This window comes from Neophocaena asiaeorientalis, unplaced genomic scaffold (genome assembly GCF_003031525.2).
Source record: "Neophocaena asiaeorientalis asiaeorientalis breed wild unplaced genomic scaffold, Neophocaena_asiaeorientalis_V1.1 scaffold7, whole genome shotgun sequence".
Taxonomy (NCBI): Eukaryota; Metazoa; Chordata; class Mammalia; order Artiodactyla; family Phocoenidae; genus Neophocaena; species Neophocaena asiaeorientalis.
This window is the reverse complement of record NW_020185337.1, coordinates 6,439,721-6,452,137: the sequence shown is the minus strand read 5'-3', so window position 1 is coordinate 6,452,137 and position 12,417 is coordinate 6,439,721. Positions and strand designations below refer to the sequence as shown.

Sequence of the window (12,417 nt, the reverse complement as noted above, 5' to 3'; positions counted from 1 at the left end):
TCTACCAGGTAAGCTTGCTCAGGACAAAACTGAATCCTGTTGTGAAGAGGGCGGAGCCCAACAAGCCATGGACCTGCAGAGCTGCTCACTGACCTGGACTCCCAGCTCCGAAATACGCACCAAGTCCTGATTAAAAGGGCAGCCAGTGTCCACAGCACTTGCCTCCTATGGTTTCCCCCCAAGAAGCACTATTTACAAAACGTAACTACAGGAGCTAATTTGTAATCATGAGAATTTTGTATAGGAACTGGTGAAAAGTTGGAGGCACGGCTACCAAAGACAATGACTTGAGCACTAGAGGATTTTATCTGCAATCCAACTGTGACAATAACAAGCCAGCAGGACATGCTGCCTCCACGGGGCCATTAGTACCCAGCCGAACTCTGTCGTCTGTCAGAAACTGCTTTTGTGTCTCTCTAGGGGGCTGGGGATGATGCAATTTGAATAGCTCATCGATGGGTTACTATGGAATGAGCTAAGGCGAGTTAAGACACATTCCAATTTTACCCTAGAGGACAATTCTGACTGGCCCATGAAAAGAGCCCGATTCTTTACGCGGGCCTCTCACTGTTGTGGCCTCTCCCGTTGCGGAGCACAGGCTCTGGACGTGCAGGCTCAGCGGCCGTGGCTCACGGGCCCAGCCGCTCCGCGGCATGTGGGATCTTCCCGGACCAGGGCACGAACCCGTGTCTCCTGCATCGGCAGGCGGACTCTCAACCACTGCGCCACCAGGGAAGCCCTGTGGAGCCTTTCTTAACTTCTCTGTGCCTGGTATTAGTTCCTCCAAAATTTTAATTCATTTTGCTATTACTGCTGCATATATGTCACTCTGTATTGTGATGACTTATTTGAATTTCTATCTCTCCCTCACTAGCCTGATTTCCTTTACAGCAGGGAACATGCCATTTATCTTTTCATTTCTGGTACTTCACACTATTCCTGGTATACAGTTGCTACAAAAGAAATGTTTGTTGTTTTGAATAAAGCATTTAGTTACTAAAAAGGTTATGGCAAGGGCCTGCTTGTTGCCACGGAGCTTTCATACTTTTTCCTAAATTGTGGGGAGAGTTTGCAAACAAAGGAAAAGACAGTAGTAGAAACCAATATCTTCCCAAATTAGTGATAACGCTTTAGTAATAAATTAGAGATAGGAAAGATTGTATAGGCACGTAGAGAAAGGACGTATACATTGCTTTGTTTTTAAAAAATGACAAACATGTAGAGAAAGGATGCATACACTGCTTTGTTTTTAAAAAATGACAAACAAGGACGTTTGCTCTGCCCAAGGGGATCACGCTCTTTCTGAGATACGGCGTTTGCAATTGGGTAAAGAGTTTGAGATGAATAACCATTGAAGGACAGTGGGGACACCATAGGGTAAAAGCCGAAGAAGAATCAGAGAGCCCAACTTCTTCTCTGGACAAGAGAAGACAACAGAACTTCAATAAGATATCTTTTGTGGCTAAAAATCATAATTGCAAGTACAGATCCTAGTCACACAAAACAGCCCTAGAATGCAGTCGTTGTATGTTTTGGCATAGGTATGCCACGGCAAAACCACAGCTCCTTGGAAAATATCTTAGTGGTGTATTAGGATCAAATCCAAACCACCAAAGTTAGACCTGAGATGTTTTGTGTGCTGTTGTGGTCCCTCCCTCACATGAAACGTGGGTGTCCAGGCTCACCCAACGGGGAAGCTTGCCTCCAAGGGCTAGAGAAGGACCCTGACAAAGAAAGAATGGGGGAGAAAAAGCACATGAATATGTGCACAGTTTAACTTTATTCATCACCATGACTACAAATAAAGAGGAAGAATCACTTATTAATTCATCCTAATTTGTGCAAGTGTCTTTAAAAGGGAAGAATGATTTTGAAAAAGTCATGGTACGAGACTGGGTGATTTGGAAAGACACCCTAAATGGCAACCAGAGAGAAGAGAGGCACCCAGCATGTCAGGAGTTAGGAGGCCACCGAAAAGAGTGTGAGAGAAGAAAGACAATACGCTGGAACATTGTTTGCAACAGTTTTTACTCCAAGGAGATGCAAAGAATTCTGTGGATGAGTCAGCCTGGAAATAATTGGTAAGAGAGACTATAAAGTTCATAGGAGCAAAGGCTTAATAATACCCCAGAGGAAATTATCTAGCAAAAAAGCAAATGCCAGTGCATTTGTTTGATAACATCCATTAGTGCCAACTGTCTGGCAGAAATCAGCAACAGGCATAAATATCTTGATTTTAAAAGCCACATGGAAAAACTGGAGAACTCTTCAAAGAGTAGGCCTGTGTGTCTAGTTTAAGATCAAATAGCAACTACAACCTGAGTTTGGTAATGCTCGATGTATTTGTTATTTAAAGCAGGGCCCACAGGAAGGAAATAAAAGCAGATGTACAGTGAGGAACTTGAAGCAAAAAGAATCAAGAAATTGAGCTGAGAAGCAAATGATGATGTAAAAAGGAGGAGCCTGAGGCCAAACTCAATTGGCCTAGGGCAAGTGTTAGCATAAATAAGATTAAACTTCCTAAAGTTTTTTTTTTTTTGGTGACAAGTACTAACGTGCTACTTTTGTCTTTGTTAAAATTTCTAAAAAATATACTATAAAAGCAGATCTGGAATAATATATCATGACAATTTAAATACTGCTAAAGCAATGTAATTTGTCATAATTAAAAACTGAAATCAGCTAAATGGTCCGCAACAGGGGCCTAGTAAATTACATTGTGGTACATCTGTGACTTAGATATTATGCAACCTCCAGCAATTATATGCAGTAACATGAAATATACTCATGAAAGAGCTCTAACTGAACAAGCTATTTTATACAGTATGAATGATGGAGTTAAGTAAGCCTATATATAGTTTTTTTTTCTTTTACTGGAGTAAAATTGCTTTACAATGTTGTGTTAGTTTCTGCTGTACAACGAAGTGAATCAGCTCTATGTATACATATATCCCCTCCCTCTTGGACCTCCCTCCCACCAACCCCCATCCCACCCATCTAGGTTGTCACAGAGCACCGAGCTGCACTCCCTGTGCTATACAGCAGGTTCCCTTAGCTAACTATTTTACACATGGTAGTGTATTTATGTCAAACCTAATCTCCCAATTCGTTCCACCCTCCCCTTCCCCACACTGTGTCCACATATCTGTTCTCTACATCTACGTCTCTATTCCTGCCCTACAAATAGGTTCATCTGTACCACTTTTCTAGATTCCACATATATGTGTTATTGTACAATATTTGTTTTTCTCTTTCTGGCTTACTTCACTCTGTATGACAGACTCTAGGTCCATCCACATCTCTACAAATAACCCAATTTCGTTCCCTTTTAGGGCTGAGTAATATTCCATTGTATATATGTGCCACATCTTCTTTATCCATTCACCTATCGTTGGACACTTAGGCTGTTTCCATGTCCTGGCTATTGTAAATAGTGCTGCAATGAACATTGGGGTACATGTGTCCTTTTGAATTATGGTTTTCTCAGGGTACCTGCCCAGTAGTGGGATTGCTGAATCATATGGTAGTTCTATTTTTAGTATTTTTTCGTAATTACTTTTGTAAAGTTCTTTGGATTCTCAGGGAAAAGATGCTATTTACCTTTAATTTTAGCTTTGGATATTTTTTATTAGTAGGAGCCTCACAGGGCTCTAAGCCAGCTCCAAAGGAAAGTAAAATCAAGACTTTCCTTGTGCATAGGTATGAGGCTTTATAAAACTCTTAATAAAATGCTGCAGAGGAAAGATGCTAGCGGGAGAGGCTGTCTGTAGTTCACATACTGCCATTCTTGGCCAGCATTTCTAGAAGTCACCAAGCAAATACCAAGTATAATGTCTAGAGAGAGAATTTATCTATAGTACCCTCACATGAAGGACGCTGCCAAGTCTTTATGTGTCCCAATTTATGATTTGTTCTTAGAGACAGTCAACCATCTATAAACTAAGGAAAGGGAATCCCACCTGAAGGCTTCAGCTGGGGCCACCAGGGTGCGCTTTCCTCAGGCTGGTTTTCCTACTGATCAATTTGCCTGAGAGCATTTCAAGCACAATCCACTCCCCTTGGAGTGTCTGCATCTATTTGAGTATCTTGTTCCTTTTTGTCACTTTGAGATTTTGTCACTTTGAGATCATTAAACTAATTCCTCTAAGGCATATCCTATTTCTTTTGTGTTTCTAATAAACAGTTCTTAACATCACATTGTTTTATGACCGAATGGATTGTTTTATATGTTGGTGGTGACTGTGTTCTACTTTATTTCCTTAAATACTGTTAGAATTTTTAAAGCCAGTATTTCTAAGTGAAGGCTCTTTGTTTAAGGCAGTATTTAATTTTTATTTTTAGGACACCTGCACAGATGCAAAAACACTAAAAAAGCTTTAGGCACCTTTAACATATTTTATTTCATTGAAATATTTAAATTTATTTAATGTTAATAAATGTAATATTTATTTTAATGTTATAAAATGTAATTTTAATATTTACATTAATAAATGTAAATATATTTTAATGTATAAAAAGAATCCAGACACCTTCACGGTGAATTTCACTTGAGGGAGAGGGATTAGGGTTCTAAGAGAATCACCAGTTGGCAGTTTTTCCAACTACACATGCTGGCATCCGCCCCTAGATTCTAGAAGTTTGGGGGTGATGGTCACATTCTCTTCTTGTCAATAAAAAATAAGGGGGAATGAAATCTGCCTTTGGCTTCCTAGTCCCTCCTGACTGTATTCTGGTTTGCTGATCCCTTCATGATCATTCAGAAAACATTTTTAAGAGTTTATTATTTTAATTAAAATAGCACTTGTAAAAGCGAATATGATTCTGAATATCATAGATCTGTTGTTAAAAAAAACTTGAACTTGGAGCTACATCATCAAACTGTGTACATGAGATCCTAGGTCATAGCAGTAGTCTCCTCCCTTTGGTGAGAAGAGGATCGGAAAAATATTTCTGATGTCACAAGAGAAAATGTTTTCAAGGAGAAAGGTTATACAAAAAGAATGAGCTTGTTGGTGGTTTCTTATTCGAATACGGCACCGTTGGGGAAGACTGACCTTGCAGGGCTAGGCCGAGCAGGTCGGAGCCAGTGAGGCTAGCAGACACTCTCCACACACGCCCCAGTCAAAAGCAGGCAGCCTAGCCACTCACCGGCAGGGCAAGATCCGGACCACATCGTTGGGCTTGTACCCTTCAATACAAACTGCACAGTTGTCAAAATCAGGCTCGGTTTCCTGCAACAGAGACAGCACAGATGAGCCTGCTTTCCTACCTTCAACTCCGGTAAACACACAAATAACAAGCCAAAGGAGAGCTTGCCTGGAGCAAGGCTTTCAACTGTCTTGGCGCCAGTTTTCTTAATCCATAATTTATTGTACACTGGTTTAGTTTCTATTCCTTCCAACCTCCACTTTCTGTTTCCGGGTTCCACTGCAAAAGCTTTTGTGAGGGAACAGTTTTTTAATGTACCATTACTAATAATGCTACTTATTATAATCGGAGGTGACATAGCCAAGTCTCGAGGATGAGAAATACTATTCATGGAGAATTGTCAAAATGATATTTAATCTGTCCATTCCTCGGGAATCTAATGTACACAACTCTTAAATAGTGGTTACAGCTTTCTTTTCAAGTACATAAATCTCTTTCAACACCCCATAATACACTACTTATGTAATAGTCCTTGTTCTTTTATTAACCTGTTTGAGGATAAAAAAGTAATGAAAAAATATACTTTAAATTTAGTGATACTTTAAAATGAGTTTTATCCTATTAAGCTCAACGGTATTTTTATATAGTTGAAAGACAGCAGCACGTAATTAACGAGACTAGTCAATTATTCATACTGGAGACAATACCGTATACAAGTAGAGTTGTGAATCTCTCACGACGCTCGAAGGAGCCCCAAACCCATGTACTGCAATTCACTGCTCTAAAATTTCTCCTGGGGGAAAAGTTCTCCCAGGGAGAACAGAGGCCTTGAGAGGCTTGTGGGCCTAGACTGGCCTACTTTGCGGTCCTTCCTTATGATATGCTTCTGCTTTTGGCTTTATGTCATCATTCTACAGCTAGAGAGACTGTTGCCTTGACGTTGGGGTTCTAGAAACTCAATTTCAGAGGGACTAAATATGCTTCTTGCATTTGCTGCAGACTCAAGTGGAGTACATCACTCAGCACATAACAATCTTCCTTGCAAGGATTCATGGAAAAACTTTCTCAAGCTGTAATACCAGCAACAGCCATTTTGTTTTTATCTTGTGGGACACTGGAATAAGGTAATTAGATTTGTTTGAATATTGAATATTGTTTCCCTCTTTGCATTGGCTTGCTGGAGAGCCCCAGCTTAAATTTTGGGACCCATTTCTGCTATACGTTTCAGGTAATGCGTGTGTATACTGATTTCATCCTGGTTGCGTCTACTTTTCCTATACCTACTTTTCAATTCTTCCTCCAACTACTTTGTTGTCCTATAGTATGCATTTTATAAACTGCTTTAAATTATGTTAAATAATGATGGGTATAATAACAGATGTTCACAGGAGAACTATTAGTATGTATTTCCCTTTCTCATCTTCTTTTCCACACTGGCTGCTAGGAAACTCGGACACTTCTCTGAATGGCTCCTTGCCAAAAAAGAAAAGAGGCTGTTACCTTGTCACCCTTCTTGATGGTCCTGACCTGGAGCTTGCTGATTGCTTTCTTTGCTGCATCTCCCAGTCGGCGCTGAAAAACCAAAAGCTGCTTGTTAGTAATAAAGACTTGTAATTCTTAACTTTGTGTCTGATAGCATTCAGTAAACCAGGGCAGCTGTGTCTGAAATCATGCACAAGTAGAAGGCATGTTAATGAAGATGGCTGGAAGAGACGGGGCAGTGATACCTGTGCAAAGGGACTTGACTCATCGCAGCCTACTAAAGAGCTCTGTCATCGAGAGAAGCTCTTCATGCCTGAGGTTAAGCAAGTGGAATACGACATGGAAGGATCCTGCCCCACAGTGACTCCAGCGCAGGTCACATCCATGCAGATTAGCAAAACAAACACACAGTTCCCTAATTTGTCACTCTAGCCACTCAATTTGTGACATGGAGGTAGCCAATTTGGAGTAGTTCGAATAATCTCTATCTCTTGTTCACAGGGTATATTGTTTGTGTATTCCTTTCAATTTGGAATTTTTAAGCAATTTCCTTTGCTTATCTAGACCCAACTTAGGTTTATATTCGGTCTGTACTATCGTATCCCATCACCTTGTTACGTGCCAATTTCACCTCGTTTGTGTGTGTTTAAGTGTGAGTGCACATAGGAAAATACATAAATCATACATATTCAGTTTAGCAAATAGTTATAGAGCAAACACCTGGGTAACCGTCATCACCCACGTTAAGAAAGTATATATTATGCACTCCTTTTTTTAAGAGAGGAAGTTGGTATCCTAATGCACCCTACAATAATACAATAATAGGGCCACGAGGAAGAATGGGAGAGGAAGAGGGTGGGGAGAGAATTACGTTTTAATCTGTCGAGGAAAAAAATGGTTTGCTTGTGCGCTTATGAGTTTTCCACATACTGTAATCTTCTCAGGTATGTGTATTTCTAGTCTGTAACAGAAGTGTATTTGCAGCAGTGAAACATATTTGAAAGACTAAGATAAATAGGGCAAACATTTAAAAAGAAGCATCTGCTTTCAATAATTTTGTTTCCTTTGGAAATAAAACTCTAGCTTCTTTCTTTTCTTTAAAGTAGTGAGCATATACTAATGAAGAGTTCGTTTAGCCTAAGTACCGTGCTAAAGCTTTGTAAGCTATATCACTATTATCCTTACAACAGCTCTATGAGAAAAATACTATTTTATAGAATGGAGACTTAAAGAGCTTAAGTAAATTGTCTAATATTATAGAGTTAGTGACAGGTCAGTCAGAATCTGAGTAAAAATTAAGTCGGAATTTAAAACCAAAGCTAAATTACCCCTCTCATTTTTTTCACCAATTACGCAGTCCACCGACCAGGCAGTCGGCCAATCACCAAACACCTACCCAGTCAGCCAGCAGCTAGGTGGCCAGACAACCTACTAATCAGCTAGCTAACCAACCAACATCTAGCCAGCCAGCCAGCCAACCAGCCATTCAGTCAACCAGCCAAGCAACTAACCAATCAGCTGACCAACCAATCAAAATCTATTAAGTACCTGTGATACGGCATGTCCCTAAGCACACCCCAATTAGAGTAAATAGGTAGGAGAGGACATGCTTCCCTTGTTAATTCATTTTTCTCTTTGATATTCTGTCCTTAGTTTCTAAAATAATTACTGGCATTTTTAACAGAAAAGTAAGCCTTGGTTGTTTCCTAAAAGGAGACCAACATACACTTGAGACCTATAAGGAAATCCATGAGTATTGAGCAAACTAAGGTGGTGGGAAAAATAGGAAGAGGCTATAATGATAACTACCAAGGGGGAACATACAGTGAGAGGAAAAGAAAAGAACTGAGATGAAACTAAACAGGATGCAACTCTCTTTCCTTTCCTCTTCCTCTAGCTGGTGCCTAAGCATCCTTTGGTCTTAACTCAAGCCACTTCCTCAGGAAGCTCCTCCCTCTTCTTCCAGGAGAGAGGACCCCTGGAGTCCAGATCCTCACAGCTCCTTGTACCTTTGCTTCAGGGCACTGTCACAACATTTGCAAGTTGATGTTTATTTTGATGATCAACTCCCGTTCTACTGCGCTCAAGTGAGCTCCCTGAGTGCACAATTGGGTTTATTTTTGCTTCCCGTTGTGTCCCCAGCACCTAGAATAAAGCTGCCTTCAATCAGTGACCCGTGATCATTCCACACGTATCTCGGATCACTTATTTTGTTCCAGGCCTAGCTCTGGGTTTTGAAACAATGGTAGTGAAAAAATACATACACTTTCCTGCTCTCTGCAGCTTACTATCTAATGGAAACTCCGTAAAGGGTTGATAAGTGAATAAAATCTTAAATCCAGAGATTTTTTAAAAGCATGAAATACAACCTGAGAAATTCAGCCAGTTAATGGGAAAATTTATGTTAAACTATAAGTAATACATGTGATAAGGTAAGCAAAGCTTACCTATACCTCTTTTTTCTTTTTTCTTTTTTTGCGGTACGCGGGCCTCTCACTCTTGTTGGCCTCTCCCGTTGCGGAGCGCAGGCTCAGCAGCCATGGCTCACGGGCCCAGCCGCTCCGTGGCATCCTCCTGGACCAGGGCACGAACCCATGTCCCCTGCATCGGCAGGTGGACTCTCAACCACTGCGCCACCAGGGAAGCCCACCTATACCTCTTTTGAGGAGGAAAAGGATTGCGTTTTGGTAGGGACTAATGAAGGATATGAAAATCTGCCCTGCCAGGGGAAAAAGAGATGATCTAGATACCTGGAAAATATGGAAAAACCAGCTTCTGAGATATAGATGGTAACTATGGGACCAGGGAAAAGCACTGTAAAGTTTAAAAAAATGCTATGACCATTTGCATGTAGCCAAATTTTGTCAATATGGGCATGTCTCTATTTCTTCTTAAGTGACATGAAAATCAGAAACACTGACTTCTGAATAAAGACGACTGTCCCACTTTCAACTATTTTCACACTAGTATTATTGGATTTCCAAAATGCAAACTAATGACAGAAGCCCATAAAAATTCTTAATAAAATGGCCCAAATAAGGAAGTTGCTGCTCTTGTAGTTGGTCTCTTCTGTCTTTGGGATATTAACTTCACCGGATATAAATGAGAGGGAAAGCTACAGACCTTGCTCAAACCAAGTCTTGTATGTAGTTGAGCAGAGAATCTAGGGACTGGAGCAGAAGATCATCACAAAACAGACTCTTTCCTTTGTGCTCCTTAGAAATGCAGAGTGATGTGATGCTAATGGAAGACTTAGGGACCACCTCAGGTAGATGGAGGGACCACCTTGGGCAGATAGGGACCTCCTCAGGTTTGTACAGACGTGTTGTTTCAGGCAGGGATTCCTATCCCTTCTCCAGGATGCGCCTATAGATGTTCTCTAACCCAACCAGATCCAAATCATATTATACTTTTCACTAAAAATTGTCAGGAGTTGAGCCATCTTGGAAATTAGATTTACTCATCAATTTGATTGAAACAGGTATAAGAAAATATTTACCAGGGTTACTGGTTCCTTGACAACAATGAAGATAAACAGCTTTATGGAAAATAAACACACAGCCATTTATTAGAAGAATAAAGTCTGACATAAACACCAACAAGGATAGTAAACAGTGACAGACTCCAACCCAAGATGTATAATTTAGTTATCTCCTAAATACTTAAGAAACTGAGAAAAATAAGACATTTCCCTCTAGTTCCCCTCTGTGTTATAAACAGAAATGCAGTCAAGGTGAGAAAAAACTAGGACTAAGGATGCCAAAACACAGCAACAAAATCGAGTTTATGGGGCTTCCCTGGTGGCGCAGTGGTTGAGAGTCTGTCTGCTGATGCAGGGGACACGGGTTCGTGCCCCGGTCCGGGAAGATCCCACATGCCGCGGAGAGGCTGGGCCCGTGAGCCATGGCCGCTGAGCCTGCGCGTCTGGAGCCTGTGCTCCGCAACGGGAGAGGCCACAACAGTGAGAGGCCCGTGTACCGCAAAAAAAAAATAAATAAATAAAATAAAATCGAGTTTATGTTCTTCCTATCTCATTTGGTTGAATAATTCTGTATCATCTTTGCCTCTTTTTTTCTGACAGCTATATTTTCTAATCATCACTGTCATCACCAACACGACCAAGTGATAAAATTACTAAGTGTCCTTATGTTCTAGGTGAAGAGAGGACATTATAGACATAAACAGAGTTGGTCCCAGTCATCTGGATGCTCATGTGGCCACAGGTGACTCAGCCACTTCCCGCACTTGCTCTAATACATAATAATGATTCTCCTGGGCCTGCTTGATGGGACAGAAACCATTGCACAGCAAGTCCAATCAATTTCTATGATGCAGATCACCCCTCCATCCACTTAGAAATATGGATAAAACAATTAGACTCCTTTGGCGGCCATGGTGACTCCACAGGGTAAGGACTTAAAGCTGTTTGTGCACACAGGGCATGAGGTAAAAACAGGATTATTTTTGGGGGGGGAGGTGTTGTAGAGGAGAAGGCAATGGCTTGGGAGTAAGAAAATCCAGCTTTTAGTCCTCTTTCTGGCACTCACTGACTGTGTGACTTTGGCCAAGTCACTTAAATATTCTGGACCTTAGTTTCTTTTATTAGTAACCTTAGGTACGTAAAGTCACGTCATTTCCAGCTTTACCAGCTCATCATTGTCATCCGCTCAGAACAGAACTGGGAGGCAAAGATCCTTTGAGACCTGAATTATCGAAACACAGTAAATCAACGGCTAATGACCTCACTGAATACTTGCTCTCTATCCCCTGAGGACAGCGCAGCATCTATCAGGGACCACTTTGGTTCTCGCTCTTTAGTAGACAGAAGCATCTCCACTTACAGACCCTTCCTGGATGCAGCACGCGGGACCTTTGTTCCCCGACCAGGGATCAAACCCATACCCCCTGCACTGGGAGCACACAGTCTTAACCACTGGACCACCAGGGAAGTCCCCATTCCCACTTTATATGTGAGGAAATCTAGGCACAGAAAGGTGAAGACCCACATAAGATCATATCACTAGAAAATTCCAGAGTAAAGATGTGGATCCAGACCTGACTCCAAAGCTGTGTGTTTAACTATTACCTTGCCCTGGCACTATCTTGGTATAGTTGCTTTAGGAAACATGGCACTCCGGCCAAATCTCCTTCTCCACTTTAAATTGTGGCCCATATTCTCCATGTCATCATCTACCTCGCTGGGAGGTTACTAACATAAAAAACATGTAGCAAATCTTACTCTGTGAGAAACTGCATTGAAATGATCTGAAAAGGCTAATGATCGTGTAAGATGACGGTGACTTTCCTCTAAGTGTGATCTCCACCAAGCCAAGCAGAGACTGAGGTACGCTTCTGGCTAATTCAAGTTCAGTCTCTATCACACACCTGAAAGGTTAGATACTTCACCAATGTAACATTAATGCCTTTGATATTCCATTTCAGACTGTGAGCCTACATCTAACCTGAGAGTTACTCTTTCTGAAGGGCCAATAGTGCTTCAATAAAAATAAATGACTTCAGTTCACCTAATGGTTAGACCAGCTATAGCTTATACAGTTGTACCTTTCCGCTGAATGGAACGAAGCACTGCCCATCAAAAGAAAAATATTTTTCTAAGGGAAATTATATAGTCTTATTCCACTCATAAAAGGGCTAAAGTATGGTGTCTGTTTTGATCAAGAAACAGTGCTAACTTTCAGCATGATCCAAACTCACTGCGTAACCTGAAGGTAACATCCTGTAATCAAGGAAGGGAGCGGAGTAAACACTTAAACCCCATCCACCTCT

The 12,417-nt window shown here is 41.0% G+C and overlaps 1 protein-coding gene across 1 annotated transcript in view; it reads right to left on the bottom strand.

Annotated features, from left to right (window-relative positions):
- Positions 1–12,417, bottom strand: part of RNF150 (ring finger protein 150) — a 233,005-nt gene that overhangs the window by 62,683 nt on the left and 157,905 nt on the right. The window contains exons 3-4 of the mRNA XM_024736218.1: positions 6,649–6,720; positions 5,149–5,231 (exon numbers count right to left, since the gene is read on the bottom strand). Coding sequence (XP_024591986.1) covers positions 5,149–5,231; positions 6,649–6,720 — 155 coding nt within the window. The remainder of the gene's footprint in view (positions 1–5,148; positions 5,232–6,648; positions 6,721–12,417) is intronic.